The sequence below is a fragment of the Somniosus microcephalus genome, chromosome 9 (genome assembly GCF_052327205.1).
Source record: "Somniosus microcephalus isolate GS21.2 chromosome 9, FLI_Smic_1.0, whole genome shotgun sequence".
In the NCBI taxonomy this organism is placed as follows: domain Eukaryota; kingdom Metazoa; phylum Chordata; class Chondrichthyes; order Squaliformes; family Somniosidae; genus Somniosus; species Somniosus microcephalus.
In genome coordinates, this window is record NC_140995.1 from 91,352,467 (window position 1) to 91,368,776 (window position 16,310).

Consider the following 16,310-nt stretch of genomic DNA (forward strand, 5'->3'; position numbering starts at 1 on the left):
ACTTTTTAAATAAACTATAAATTACATTAAATAACTATTTTAAACAATTTAAATTTTTGAAAAAAATAATTTTATTTATATTTAAAAATAATAAACCTGTGGGGAAAAATGTTTTAATTTTAATTAATTGACCACTTACCTTTTAAAATGCAGGCCTTACGCCTGGTTTTTACATTTCTAAATTCTAAAGACTTACCCTCATGGAAAAACCTGGGAAAAAAAACGTAAGTTCAAAGCGCACGCGCAGACTCCCGCGCGCATGCGTTCGACCTCTGAACCCCTGCTTTCAGAGGAACGGAAGTGCCGGTTTCCCGCGCATGCGCAGTGCATGCAAGAAACCGGCACTTCCATCGGGCCCACGCGTGAGTACCCCGTGCGTACTCACCCGTGGAGACCCGAATTTCTGGGCCATGGTGTTTTATACTGTCACCCAGCACAACGATTCCCAGTTCAACAGAGGAAAAAAGTTATGGGCTTTTGTGTCAGTGTAGATGGTGAAAGCTGTTGTTTTGAATCTTGCATGGAGCATTACATGGGCTTTCTTACATTTAGTTCAGCTGATCAGTACACGTGTGCTATGTGCAGAGTATCAAAACGCACCAGAGTTTCTAAATGTAGGCACACTTTCAAATATAATAAATAATTACTAACTACCACATTTTAGGAAGGTAGAGGGTGCGGAAATAATTTACTTGAATGGTATCAATGCTGAGGGACTTCAGTTATGTGGGCAGAGCAGAGAAGGTTAAGAGGAAATTTGGTAGAGTTGTTCAAAATAATGAACGGTTTTGATAAGAGTAAATATGGAGAAACTGTTTTGAGTGGCAGAAGCGTCAGTAACCAGAGGGCACAGATTTAAGGTGATTGGCAAAAGAACCAGAAGCGACATGAGAATTTATTTTATACAGCGAGTTGTTGTGATCTGGAATGCACTTCCTGAAAGGGTGGTAGAAGCAGATTTAATTGTAACTTTCTAAAGGGAATTGGATAAATACTTGAAGGGGGAAAAAAATTAGGGCTATGGGGAAAGAGTAGGGGAGTGGGACTAATTGGCTAGCTTTTTCAAAGAGCTGGCACAGGCACGATGGGCCGAATGGCCTCCTATGTTATGATTCTATGAATTACAAATAATAGCAGAGCTTTAATTCTCTCCTGCCAGTTTTTGGAATTTGTTTAATTAATTTTACCTCACTTCATTATTTGTTTAATGATATTGCCCGCCTTTTATTCTGCCTCTTAGACTAGAACAGGGTAAGTTAAAGCTAATACTTTTTAAAATGTAGAGTTCACCTACTGAATTGAAGCTTGAGTGGTGAATTTTAATGTTGTATAAGGCTAGCACATAATTTAAGTTACTTTATAAGTTACAAGCTCCAGTGTTTTTGAATGTTCAACTGTAAACAGTTATTAAGCTTTGGGCCATGTTTTAGAAATCTGATATCCAGCTTAGTTGATCTTAGTTTTTATTTCAGATTTCTAGCATTTGCAGTATTTTGCCTTTCTATTAGTTGATCCCCTGCCTATGATCAGGTGGTTCCCATAGAATTATTTATTTTCATGTCGCATTTAATTGAGTTTGCAATAGTGGGGTTGTTGGTGGCTTACCAACTTGTGTGTTGCTGTTGAAATTATTTTACAGTATTACTGGACATTCCACAACACTTTCTCTTTGTTCACCGGTAACTATTTTCTTCCCAAGGGCACTTGTTTCTGGTTTGTTCCTCTCTTTATGTGTATGTTTTTATTCATGTGCAGTCCTCTATTGGTATTATTCTGTTGTCTCTTCCTGGTATTCTCCATTTTGGCTTCATCTTGCAGAATTCCCCAAACCGTGTGTCCATTAATCACAGAGTGAGCGCTCAGTGACTCTGACCTGTAGAAGACATGTGGCACTACTAGTATCAACTAGCCATCAATATTATTTCTGTATAAATGGAGGATGCAGGGGAGTTGGAAACTTTTTTAAGTAGGTACCCAGGTTTGTGTTTTAAATAGATTGCGCACAAGAATAGCTGTGGTTTACAAAAAATAAACTATTCAAGATGGGTTAGCATAACTCACAAGCACCATTGATAAAACACAGCCACAGCAGGTCCATCAGCATCTGTAAAGTTAAGATTGGTTAACATTTCAGAGGTAACCCGTTGTCAGAATACAATGGGTTACACCCAAAACGTTAACCTATCTTTTCTCTTTATAGATGCAGATGGGCCTTTTCTTTTAGCATTTTCTGTTTTTCTTTCAGATTTCAGCATTTGCAGTTTTTTCATTTTATTTTCAAGTTTTGTTTCTCCCTTAAAATTGCTGTTATCTGACATGTCCAGTATAATAACCTTGACTTTTGGCATACAATTCATATAAGGATAATGACAAAAGTTACTGTTTCAAGGTTTTGTAAATTATATGCTGGCTATGCTATTCCTAGACTAAATTTACCTCGGAGTAACTGCCAATGATTGTATGTATCAAAATATGAAATTGGTTAGGCAAGTCACACTATTTGGAGTTATTATTTGCTATGTCACCATAGCACAGATGTTTTGATATAGGGAAGGTTGAAACAACTGATGTAAACAACCAATAATTTGACAGTTATCTTTACAGGGAAGATGGAATCTGAATGTGCAAGTTTTTAAAAGGAAATGAAATACTGGTACTGATTTAAAAAAGATGATTCTAGCAGAGCTGTTTCTCAATGGCTTTTTACTTTGTCTCATGACTCCATGACTCTACACAGTGAAGTAGACAATAAACTATATCTGCAGTTAGAATTAACAGTGAGATAGTAACAATTAAAATGTATAAAAAGATAGCCAAGACTGCTGACCAGGAAAGGTGATAGCCCAATAAGATACACTACTAGATTATGTAAGATTATAAGACTCTAATCTACTTGGGAAGTTTCACATAATGGCCTTCAAATTCTGAATTTGCAATTGGATAGTTTTCATTCATTGAAATGACATGTTACTTGGTGCACATAACCAAATATATATAGCAGTTATCATTTACATTTATTTATTCTGTCCACAAACAAACATTTGCCATTACTGTAAGTTTCTGATTTTAACCAAACATAATTGTCCTAGTAATCAACCACAAGGCTTTCCTATCTATCTATTTGATTTGTGCATGAAGCAGCCTCTGACTTGAGTTTCTTCAGAAATGTCTTCTATTTCCATCTTGTTCCAACATGAATATACTTGGAACCTTAAATTACTTAGCATATTTTCTTTACATGCTTCATAATAAATTTCAGCTGTGAATTGATTATTTCTAAAGTGTTTATTTTTACAGTTAATATGTAAAAGTAACTGTTTAGGGTTTTTAAATAAATCTTTATGTAGGGAGTTCTCCAAAATGTGAGGTTACAATTGCAATATTGTTGGGTGAATCATGAGTTAATTCTGGCAACCTTAACTTTAGACCAACTAGTCTGATTATTACCTAAAAACTTTTTAGGGCTTTTAATTGAGTTTGGCAGAATCTTAGATGCTTAGAAAAAAGAGCAACTGGGTGTAGGAGGCTGTAAGTAGAAAAAGGGGAATCTTCTGGAACAGGTAGTATGTTGTACAATATCATTTTTAATGTGTGTTAAATGCAGTTACACACTGAATTTAAAACTACAGAGGAAGTTGGTGAACAGACTAACTGACTTAAATTTTCTAGCTATGCTCTCACACCAAAACAGTTTCTGAGTCATCCATTCTCACTTGCTTTCAAATGAATGACTGCAGCCATATTGGAGTTGAACCTCTTCCCTGCTCTCTTTCTCCACCACCAACCGCCCCGCCCCCCCCCCCCCACCCCAAAAAAAATAATAAATACTGAGTTGAGCATGCTAATCATGGCCAAACTTTTCCTATGATGCTACTTGTGACTAGCTTATCCTGTTCTAGTTAACTATATTGGATGCCGTTTTACCAGATACTTGCACTTTGGGGAGGTTTTTTTGACTGGTGCTTGGAACCTTTTTCCTTCACCCTTTTCCTCTACTGTAGTTCTATTACATGCAATTCTTGAAGAACCAGTAAGAGAAAATGTAGGAGTATTTTGCTGTGGATCTCTACATTCAGTTTGTAATTGTGCATTGCAGCTCTTCCAACGGCAAAATGCACTGACAGTACAACAGCTGACTGCAGCCCAACAGCAGCAGTATGCACTGGCGGCAGCCCAGCAGCCACATATAGGTAAGGAGCAAGAATAAGCTGTTTAGTCAGTATTTGGTCAGGTAAAGCAAAATGAAAAGTGAATACTTTTCCCTTTAGTGAAGCTAAGTCTGAAAAAATAACAAGTTCCTTTTGATTATATGTCTAGCTAATTCTGACAGATTTATATAACCTGGGTATATACCTGTTAGTCTATGTATAATGTTCTGAAGTGAAAACATTTATTACTCAAGTGCAGTAGAATGTCTTTCACGCTGCTTAAATAGTTTAGAAGTTTATCATTTTCATTGGCATGCCTTTGGAAGATTAGTGTTTATTGACAAACTGACCCGTTAGAAAAACTAGAAAATGCATTAGCCAGGATGAGACAGTAATCTGCTTGTGTATATGTACTATAAAACTGTAGTTAAATAATGCATCACCCTTGTAGTATAATTAACAGACCAAAAATTCCATAGCAATAAATGTCATGTTTGACTTGCACACTTAATAGTTAAAGACACAAGCAATAGGAGTTTGGCTAAGTCATCATGATTTAAATAAAAGTAGTGCAATGTTTGTAGTAAGTAATCAAAATGGTTACTTTGTTATTCACAAATTAACTATTTAGACTCTGGAATCGGAAGTACAATTTCAAAATTTGCAGATGACACCAAATTTTTTTTGGGGGTGGGTTGGAGTTAATGTAAAAGAATGCGGCAAAATACAAGAAACCTGCAGAATGGTTGTGTAATTGGCAAATGAATTTCACTATAGTTAAATGTGAGGTGGTGCATTTGGATAGGAAGAATAAGGAGGCCACATATGGGGTAGAGGAGCAACGGGATCTAGGATACAGATGCACAAATTACTAAAAGTAGCAATGCAGGTTAATAAGGTCATAAAAGGCAAACCACGCAGTGGGGCTCATTTCTAGAGGGATAGAATTGAAAAGCCGGGAAGTTATGTTAAACTTGTGTGGAACCTTGGTTGGACCACAGTTTGAGTACTGTGAACAGGATATAAAGGCATTGGTGAAGGTGCAAAAAAGATTCACAAGGTTGATACCGGAGCTCAGAGACTATAACTATCAGGAAAGACTGAACAGGCTAGAGCTCTTTTCTCTCGAAAAGAGAAGGCTGAAAGGTGATCTGATAGAGGCCTTTAAGATAATGGGGTTTGATTGTGGATGATTGCATCTACATCGCGGCCATGACAGAAACCTGGCTGATGGATGATGACGCTTTCCCCCTTAATGAAGCCTCCCTCCTGGCTATACCTACCTCCACTTTCCCCACCCAAACTGCTGCAGTGGCGATGTGACTTCATCACCAAATCACACCTTGGGCTGTCCCCCCTACTCCTCTGGCACCCTCTCCTCCTTTGAACTACTCACCTTGTTCCACCCCTCTCGCCTTTCATTTAAAATCCTTGTTCTCTACTGCCCACCCAAGCAACACGGCAAGTTTCTCACCGAGATATCTTCACTGCTTTCCTCCCTCAGCCTCTGCACCGAGCGACTTCTCATCCTTGGTGATTTCAAACTCCATCTCAACTCATCATTCTCTCTCTCCCCTCTGAGTTCACTGTGCTCCTATTCTCCCTTAATCTTTCCCTCCATATAAATTCCCTTGCCCATGTTCACACCCACCTCCTTGACCTTGCCACCTCACATGGCCTCACTATTCCCATTGTGTCAATCACGGATCACTTCCTTGTATCGCTCTCTACCCCTTCCCCCTCCCAACCCCACTTCCTTTTGTATCTGCCCTTGGGAAAATACTCTCCTCCAAGTCACTTACAACTGCGTTTTCATATTCCCAACTGTCTAGGCTTTGGCCCACCATTGACCACGACATTTCTGCAGCTAGCGATCTGCTCAATCACACCCTACCAATGTTCCGTTTAAGCTGTGCACGGCCACGCAACAATCTGGAAGGTACTGCGCAGGCCACTCATAAGTTGTTCCCTCTAAGATACCATGCAGCAAATTTAAAGGTACAGTACCACCCATGGAAATAAACAGGCTGCGCACAACAAGGAAAATTTAAAGGAAACATTGACCCTCACCTCCACCTTTCATGCACTTTGTCCCCATTATTTTCCCTCTTACCCTGGTCATTTACCCGGCACTGCCCTCTTCTCTGCGCCCTTAAGTCCAAGGGACGTAGGATTGGAACATTTATGACGGACAACTGGTTTAGCCGTTCATCGCCAGATCTGCTTGGACCGCATAAAGCACTATCTGATCCTGCCCTCCTCTGCCAAAACTGCTCACTTATTCCAGGACCACCCTGGAATGCAAAGATAACCCCCGGCTTCTCCACTGCAAACCTTCTTCTTAAATGCTTCTGCCCTGCCTCCGCCACCCTCCCCTCTAACAACAAGTGCGAGGAGCTCATGGACTTCTTTGTCACTAAGATTGAGACTATCCGTTCAGCTGCTTCCCTCCCTTCCCCTAGCCCACCGGGCCAAACTTTCCCTAAGGTTCCCCCCTGCCCTAACCCTGTACTCTCATCTTTCTCTAGTTTCTCTCCTATCTCCCCTCATGCTCTCTCCAAGCTCATCTTGTCCGTGAGACCCACTTTCTGTTTCCCTTGACCCTATTCTCACTCGCTACCACAAGGAATGTTTGAGGCGAGTAGCATAGATGCATTTAATAGGAAGCTAGATAAGCACACGAGGGAGAAAGAAAGAAGGATATGCTGATGGGGTTAGATGAAGAAGGGTGGGAGGAGGCTCGTGTGGAGCATAAACACTGGCATAGACCAGTTGGGCCAAATGGCCTGTTTCTGCGCTGCAGATTCTATGTACTTTGACCATCACTGAAAAAAACGGGAGAAAAAGTCATCACTAACTCTTGAGTTGTGGAGACTAGTATAGCTAACTACCTTTGTGTAAAATCTCAAATGCTGTTTGTTTCCTTGCTTTGGAATAAAATGTATTAGTCACTACAGCAAAACAGTTATTAGGCATGTCTAAGATTTGAAATAATACAGCATTTTCACTCACATGTCACTCACAAATGATCATTTGACAAGCAAGTAGCTGTGCAATGTCCTACCTTGTTTGTTCAACCTCCACACAAACAGGATGTTGGTTTAACATAGAAACATAGAAGATAGGAGCAAGAGTAGGCCATTCGGCCCCTCGAGCCTGCTCCACCATTCAATGCGATCATGGCTGATCATCCAAATTCAGCATCCAGTCCCTGCTTTCTCCCCATACCCCTTGATCCCTTTAGCCTTGAGAAATATATCCAACTCCTTCTTGAATATATTTAATGAATTGGCCTCTACTGCCTTCTGTGGTAGAGAATTCCACAGGTTCACCACTCTCTGGGTGAAGAAATTCCTCCTCATTCCTGTCCTAAATGGCCTACCCCTTATCCTTAGACTGTGACCCCTGGTTCTGGACTCCCCAACCATTGGGAACATTCTTCCTGCATCTAGTCTGTCCAGTCCTGTCAGAATTTTATAAATTTCAATGAGATCCCCTCTCGTTCTTCTAAACTCCAGCGAGTACAAGCCCAATTGACCCAATCTCTCCTCACATGTCATTCCTGCCATCTCAGGCATCAGCCTGGTGAATCTTCGCTGAACTCCTTCCATGGCAAGAACATCCTTCCTCAGATAAGGCGACCACAACTGCACACAATACTCAAGATGTGGTCTCACCAAGGCCCTGTACAACTGCAGCATGACATCCTTGTTCCTGTACTCAAACCCTCTCGCTACGAAGGCCAACATACCATTTGCCTTCTTAACCGCCTGCTGCACCTGCATGCTTACCTTCAGCAACTGGTGCACAAGGACACCCAGGTCTCGTTGCACTTCCCTTCTCCCAATCTATTGCCATTCAGATAATAATCTGCCTTCCTGTTTTTGCTACCAAAGTGGATAACCTCACATTTACCCACGTTATATTGCATCTGCCATGCTTCTGCCCAATCACCCAACCTGTCCAAATCATCCTGGAGTTTCTCTGCATCCTCCTCGCAGCACACACGCTCACCCAGCTTTGTGTCGTCTGCAAATTTGGAGATATTACATCGAGGTCCCTTGTCTAGATCATTAATATATATTGTGAATAGTTGGGGTCCAAGGATCGATCCCTGCGGTACCCCACTAGTCACTGCCTGCCACTCGGAAAAAGACCCGATTATTCCAACTCTTTGCTTTCTGTCTGCCAACCAGTTCTCTATCCAAGTCAGTACCTTGCCCCCAATCCCATGTGCCTTAACTTTACACGCTAATCTCTTATGCGGGACCTTATCGAAAGCCTTCTGAAAGTCCAAATATACCACATCCACTGGTTCTCCCATATCTATTCTACCAGTTACATCCTCAAAAAATTCCAGTAGATTAGTCAAGCACGATTTACCCTTTGTAAATCCATGTTGACTTTGTCTGATCCAGTCACTGTTTTCCAAGTGCTCTGCTATTACATCTTTTATGATGGACTCTAGCATTTTCCCCACTACCAATGTCAGGCTTACAGGCCTGTAATTCCCCGTTTTCTCTCTACCACCTTTTTTGTATAAGTTGGTAACATTGGCTACCCTCCAATCCATGGGTACTGTTCCAGATTCCATCGAATGTTGGAAGATGATCAGCAATGCATCTACTATTTCTAGGGCCACATTTTTGCCCTGGGGTTGGCGATAGTAGGGGTCGGGGCGTGGAGTATGGCTGTCAGCCGTTGCTCTTTCAAGATCATTTTTTCTGAATGGTCACATGGTCCATTGTGGCGGCCCTGCTGTAGGCTGTATTTTTCTCTCATCCTCTTCCCCATCTCTACAACCTCATCAGCAGCACTTCTGTTGCAGCCCACACAAAAAAGTTGTATTTGCATTTTTTTTATAGTAACAATATTTGTCTGCTCAAACAGAAAATTACTATAGAAATTTATTTGAATTGTCTTGTGTTTAATAATTAGTTTTTGCCTCTAAAGTTCTATAAATCTTCACCAACCCAATATTGAGTCTCCTGACACCAACCTCAATTTAGTTCAATCCAGGTCAATAGCCAGCTTTCTAAAACGTTTCACCTGACTCCCACAACAACTAACTTTGCTGTCTTCTATCATTGCATAGCTTCTCAAAATGTAGAAGAGTTTGGTGAGAGCATCTGATCTGTTAGGAGATCCTGGCCTCCAGAATATGGAGTCTCAAATTGTCCCTGCACAAAGACATTGTGAGCTCTGGTTCTGCACCAAGATACTTAGTCACCTTCAAATCGAGTACGGAGGCAACTGTGATCAGGTAATATAGAAAAGAACAACCTCTAAAAGATGCGCCAATTGAGCCACGCGCTCTCAGGTTGTGTGGCCAGGGAGAATACATCATGCAGAGGGATCTTGAGCCCAGACAACCTGCTCTGAGATCGTTCATTAACCATTCCTGACTTTGGGTTCAGTCTGAATCTGCTGGCAACTGATGCTACCTCCTGATTTTGTAACTATAGTTTTGTCATTGGGACTTGGATGGCTTTCCTGCCATCAATTTAGATTCAAACCTCATGACCCTGTGCACCACAGCCAACATCCTGTTATAGGTGGAGTTTGAACTTCAATCAGAGAATGAAAAGGAACATATCAATGGTAGGTAATCCAACCTTGTATCATTTGCTCCTAAAATTTTGAGATTTGACCATTAATTAGTTGCACAAAAAATTATGGGCTGCGCAGATTTCCGTATGTCAGAAGCATACATGCCATCCCAAAAATAATGCATATTGTTGCAGAAAAAGAGTGTGGATAAAATTCCTGGAACATCTGTGTGGTAACTCGTAGCTGCTAAATTGTTAGGTACTTCTTTAATCTTGCCCCCAGCCTATTGCACAAGTTCTATCTTGAATTTGGTTATATAAACAGTATAGTCGAGCTAGGAAATGTGATTTAATTTCACAGCAAGTAAGATTATAAATTGAAGATCGTACCAGTGGAATTGTATCTTCTCGCAGGCTTCCCTACCAGTAGATGTTACCTGTGCACTTTTTAATTACTTATACTATCATTTCAGCATGGAATCTGCAATGTAGGAATACCACATGACATTTCTACGTGTTTAAATGGCTAGTGGAAGAAAGTTAATTACAGTATTTAAACAAGAACAATTACCTTTCCTTAATGTTATTTCACTCATAAATCATTCATTTAAGTGTATGAAAAGGGTTGTACAGTATTGTGCATTTCTTCTCCCCCTCCCGGCTCCTGTTCCTTTCCAAATTATTTTCTGCTACTTGATTCCTCTATTTTCTTGGCTGTACAGAAATGTTGTCACTGTGAACTGGTTGTCAGGTGATGTGTGTAAGTTTCTTCAGTAGACTTTTCCCCTCCATCGACGGGCCGAATGGCCTCCTGTGCTGTAACCATTCTATGATTCTATTTTCTTCCTTCTTGCTAACATCTGCTATGCTTGCTGTCTTTCTTGTTGACCATGCTAAAATTTGGAACCTGGCCAATAGAATGTGGTGCTGTGCTATTTTTAACGAAATAAAATTTTATGTAATTTAGTAAAATGGAGAAAAATTCATTCTGACCCTGAATTGCTATGCAAAATTACTTCGATTGTTAGGGGGCAGAGAAAGGGAAGAGTGATGAAGTAGTGTTCAGAATTGTAATTTGTGGATAATTTGCAGTAGAATGAATCATTAACACTTTTTGTCTTGAACAGCAGGTGTGTTTTCAGCAGGCCTTGCTCCAGCTGCCTTTATGCCAAACCCATACATTATCAGTGCAGCTCCACCAGGCACCGATCCATATACTGCAGCAGGACTGGCTGCAGCAGCTACTTTAGCAGGTGATCAACCAGATGCCATAACAGTATTAAAAGACTAAATAAAATTGTATAGGTACATCTAGATGGCCTATTGGATAAAGGCAGCACCCAGTGTGGCATTAAACAAAACAGACCAGAAGGTATCAGAAACACTTCCCTGTTGAACTAATTGACCTGAGCCTTGATAGTGGTAAGAATGCTAGAATTGGCCTCGGTGGCCTGGGCTAAGGTGGCAAAAAATGAGTACGATTGTTTGCCATTTCCAATCATTATCCAGAGAGGAAGGGACTGGGCAGGGAGAGGCTGTGACATGCCTGGTACAGGGAGGGATTGGAGAAGCAAAGGCCTACTTGGAAGCAGCAGTGAAGTGTGGGTGTGGTAGACAGTGGCACCCCACACACCCTTATGAATACAAAGCTCCAAAACTGGTGATATTGTAATAATTTTCAATATTGCTGACACCTCCAGACTCCCGCTGTATGTTATAAAGTAATTTTTTTTCCCCCAAGTATTACTGCTGTAATTTTTGAGATACTGTTGGGGCATCACTTCATATTCATATAGGATTACGGGTGCTCTTTGCCATGCCTCCAGACCCATACCCACTTAACCTTCTATATGAGGTTTTGTCATTCACATTTAGGATCTTGTCCAGCTCCATTTTTGAATGGTTGCAGCAAATCCATACCAGCTGCATGTGTCGGCAACTTGTTCCAAAGGTTGACAACTCTCCGTGGAAAAAAAGTAGCGTCTAATCTAAAGTAGTTCTCTGGTTACAGAGCTTGTACTCGCGTTCCTGGTCATCACTAACCTTTCCAACTAGAATAGTCTGTCCATATGGACTGAGTTTAATTTTTGCATTATTTTAACGGCCACAATTAAATCTCCTTGAAGTCTTTGCTTTTCTAGAGTAAAAAGCTCTAGCACTTTTCACCTATTGTAGCAATTGAGAGATTTTACATTGCATATTAATCTGGTGGCCCGTCTCTGAACCTTTTCCAGGGCTGCCTTTATCAATCACCACATGATGGGACCAAAACTGGACACAGTATTCTAGATGGGGCCTGACCAAGGCCTCGTGCAGAGACAGAATAATATTTATTTTATAATTAATTGTCCTGACAATGCACCCTAACATTCTAATTGCCTTTGTAATAGCCTCACAGCACTGGTTATGGACATTCAGTGACTCATACACTATAGTACTTGGGTCCTTCTCCCACTCCGCTCCCTTCAACATGCAAACTTGTATGCTTTATAAATGTTTGGTGTTGTCATCACCCAAAGAAAGAAAAAGCTGGCATTTATACTTCATCTTTCACAATATCGAGGTGTTCCAAAGCGTTTCACAGTGAATGATGTATTTTTGAAGTGTAGTTACTGTTGTAATGTAGGGAAATGTGACAGACAATTTACGCACCCCAAAGCCCCACAAACAGCAATTAGATAAATGACCAATTAAACTGTTGGTGTTAGTTAAGGGATAAATATTGGCCAGGACACCGGGAGTACTCACCTGCTCCTCTTCGGTTAGTGCCATGCAGTCTTTTATGTCCCCTTGAGAGGGTAGACAGGACATTGGTTTAACGTCTCATCCGAAAGACGAGAACCTCCAGCTGTGCAGCACTCACTCAGTACCGCAGTGGAGTGTCAACCAAGATTATGTGCTCAAGTCTCTGGTGTGGGGCTTGAACCCACAACCTTCTGATTCAAAGGCGAGACCCAAATGCGTAAGATACATTTTTCTATATTAAAAGACATCTGACCAGATACAGGCCCATTCCGCTGTTCTTGTTTCCACCAGAGGTGGCACTGTAATCTCTCCGCTTGCTACCAAAAACACAACTAAAGGACATCCCAATTCCTCCGTGGGTGTGGTGTGTGTGTGTAATAGGTATCTACACACATGTATTCCTGTGTAACAAATTTTGAATCATGCTGTTTATCAACAGTTAAAATAAGAAAACCCGATATCAGCATTATGTAATTGGAAAACTTGTCAACATTTGGCTTTCATGCTGTAATTGCAGGCCTTTGGCCACTGAGGTACTGTTGCAGTCTTCCTGTCGTGTCTTCCATATCCTCATAGAATAGAGTAAAACTCTCTTGCTGTGTTCTGCAACCCACATAACTTGTGGATGGTAGACTGGAAATCAATTGTAATCAATAACATACTTTAAAAAAATATATATTAACCTACTTAATGCCCGTTTAAAAAATATATTAGAATACATGCCAGGCCCCCCTCCCCTTCTGGCTCTGCATGTAACATGTTAAATTTAAAAATGTTTCCCCAGCTTGTCCTCCTATGCTCTTGGATTGTCCTTGCAGCTCAGCCTCTTATATTGTACACTTCTGTTGAAACATCTCAAAGTGCTTCACACAATTACTTTTTGAAGTTTAATGACTGTTACGTAGACGTTCACGGTATCAGAAGGCTCTTGCATCACATTGGAGCCAGAACCATTCCTCATATGGGAACTTCAAGTAGCATTTGCTGGATAGTGATCAGGAGTGGGAACTCCAGAAGATTTTCCCTCCCTCCCTTGGGGGAACTGAAGCTCTGCCACTACCTCATCTGAGGTTTGCTAATGGCACAGATCAGAGATCAGAACTGGGATCTGTATGGTATGGTTACTCACTGGAAAAGCTCCACCAAATTTAGTTAGGGAGGCTTCCGATGGAATTTATAAACAATGTAATTCTAGTCAAGGCTACTAGGCCGGATAAAGAACAGTGACCATTGCTGATTCACCACTGCATGTTTTTGTGCTAGGCCCTACAGTTGTTCCACCTCAGTATTACGGAGTTCCATGGGGTGTGTATCCAGCCAATCTGTTCCAACAGCAAGCAGCTGCAAACAATACTGCCAACCAGCAGGCTGCAACACAGGCACAGCAAGGGCAACAAGTATGTGATTCTAATTAATATTCAATGGCTAGTTCATCCTTCTGTTAATTAAAATGGCTTTTAAAATGTCCTGTAAAAACACTCTATTGAATTCTCTGTACTTTCTTTGCAGTCAAATTTACTTAGATTTTGGATGACTTATTCATTGTTGATTTTGGGTGTTGGTTATGTTTTACTCATTTTAAGATGGGGCAGTATCCTGTCTTAAAAACAAGTCCTGCTCTAGTATTTGAATACACTAATGATGAGAATAAACAGTTTATCCATAAATTTGGTTAGCTGATGTATATCATGAAAGTAGTAAAATATTCATTATTATCTACTCTTTCTTAGGTGCTGCGTGGTGGAAATCAGCGTCCACTCACTCCAAGTCAGGGTCAGCAGGGTCAACAAGCTGACTCACTGGCAGCAGCTGCTGCTGCTAATCCAGCTCTTGCCTTCAGCCAAGGTCTCGCTACAGGAATGCCAGGTATATACGTTTGTTGTGTTTACTTTTTGACAGTCCATTCATATGATATATTGCAATATGTTTCTCCCACCCCTCCAACATGCAGTAACTCATGCAGGGGTACAATTTCCTGGACCTTGAGAGATTGCCATTACTTCACCCAAGTAATCCTTTCCTCATATATTAGTGTCGGTAAGCTACTTGACTGTGGAGGGCTTTACAACTATCTTCCGTTGAAATCCACACCCTCCACTTTTCAACAGATACCATCAGGAATTGGAGCCCCAAAACACACTCCCTTCTTGCACCAAACTGTACTGCCCTCATAATAGCCCTGATGGTGATTGGCCAGTCCATCAAGGCAATTGGATTTCCTGGCCTATATGGTTCAGAACCATGCCATATTTTCTATAAGAACATGAGAATATAGGAAAGAAAATGCCCAGAAAAGACCATTCAAACCATCAAGCCTGTTTTTTCACAGACTATGGGCAATCCACTCTTGTCATGGACTCTTATCCAACTCATTTAGTCTGCTAATGAAAGGTTCTTCCTGCCCCTCCTCTCAAAAATAAATCAAACAAAACTTTAGAATACCAATCTAACATAACATTCTGCATTGGACATCCTGGACCAATTTTTTAATATTGATAAACCAAGGTGACTGGAGCCCTTAGTCAGGATAACTCTAAGGCTAAAAGGAGTAAAAGAGAAGATGCAATTTAGGAAGTGGCAATTAATTGACACCAGACTTGAGTTTAAAAGCTTGATGTTGTGGAAGGAAGGATTTCCATTTTTTTCAGGTCCTAGGAAAGAATTCGAACAGGAGATACTGTGATGAGTCTTGATTTAAACACACTGACGATGTAGAGAGGAAGGGAAGTATGTGGCTTATTTGCAGTTTGGAAGGAAAATTAGAGAAAAGTTCAGAAGAGCACTGACCCTAATAGTATGCTTTTTTATTACATTTTTATGTTCCTAGTAACACAAAAACTATCATGTCATTCTTGTTTTTTGAGGCTCGCTAATTTTATACTTGTACCATTTAATTCTGTACTCATAACCCAATGTCATCTATGTTATCCGTTCCTCAGCAGATTTAAAACTTTTATCAAACAAATTTAGCTCTGGGAATCTCTTCCATAATTTAAAGGCTTTTACTTTACAAGGTTTTTTGATGCCTTCTCAGAAGACCAACCTCCATACTCATTTACTCCCCCTTTTACATTAGTATTGGGTGCTGGTCTCCACAAGTATACGACCCTCCACTGTATAATAGAGACCCAGAGTAAAAATTCATGGGAATGGCTTCCCATGTTTACTTGAATAGGAGGCCTTAATTGATGACAGATTCCACAATATCATCTGATTCCCTGCAGATCCAATTGTTAATACTTAAGAGCGCAATGGATGGCGGGAGAGCCATGTGTCTGTAATTGGCTGCATTCCTCTGTTATGAAAGTGTCTAGAGAATTCAGTCTTTAAATCATGCTTTTAATTTTTCTCTGAATCCTCCCCAATGCATCAGTGCCCAAAACTGGACGACATTCCAGAGGTGGGTTTCTTGCCAATGATGTATACAACTTTAGAATAACTTTTTAACTTGGTCAAATGGCCTCGAAATATATCCACTACATAATTGACCACCTTAGCAGTTTCAAGTTAACTGGATGATTTCAATAAATGGTTAGTAATTGCCCCCAAATTCATTTCTGTCTCTGTTAATGGAAATCCCTACATCCTACACTCCTGTTTCTTTTTCCCGTAACTTTACATTTATCCACCTTACATTGGCACCCTTACAAATCAAGCTACTAGCGTACCTTTTTTTAAGCAAATTTCTGTTGGCTAAGTTTAGCACTACTGACTGATTAAACTCAACTGTATGATACCCCAAATGTTAATTAAAGAATGAATATGCATGTTTTAAAGACATGATTTTGAGACTTCTGTCTTGTTTGCACTGGCAGTACGTTTGCCCTCAATGATAACATTGAAGTTTCTGTCGATGAGCACACAATCT

At 40.5% G+C, this 16,310-nt stretch overlaps 1 protein-coding gene across 11 annotated transcripts in view; it reads left to right on the plus strand.

Annotated features, from left to right (window-relative positions):
* Positions 1-16,310, plus strand: part of LOC147112521 (pumilio homolog 2) — a 126,391-nt gene that overhangs the window by 78,739 nt on the left and 31,342 nt on the right. For 8 of the 11 annotated variants that reach the window (XM_085996848.1, XM_085996838.1, XM_085996842.1 and 5 more), the window contains 4 exons: positions 4,097-4,190; positions 10,825-10,950; positions 13,706-13,839; positions 14,173-14,308. In XM_085996848.1, the coding sequence (XP_085852974.1) occupies positions 4,097-4,190; positions 10,825-10,950; positions 13,706-13,839; positions 14,173-14,308 (490 nt within the window). The remainder of the gene's footprint in view (positions 1-4,096; positions 4,191-10,824; positions 10,951-13,705; positions 13,840-14,172; positions 14,309-16,310) is intronic. The other 3 variants (XM_085996837.1, XM_085996839.1, XM_085996840.1) reach the window with 2 other exon arrangements.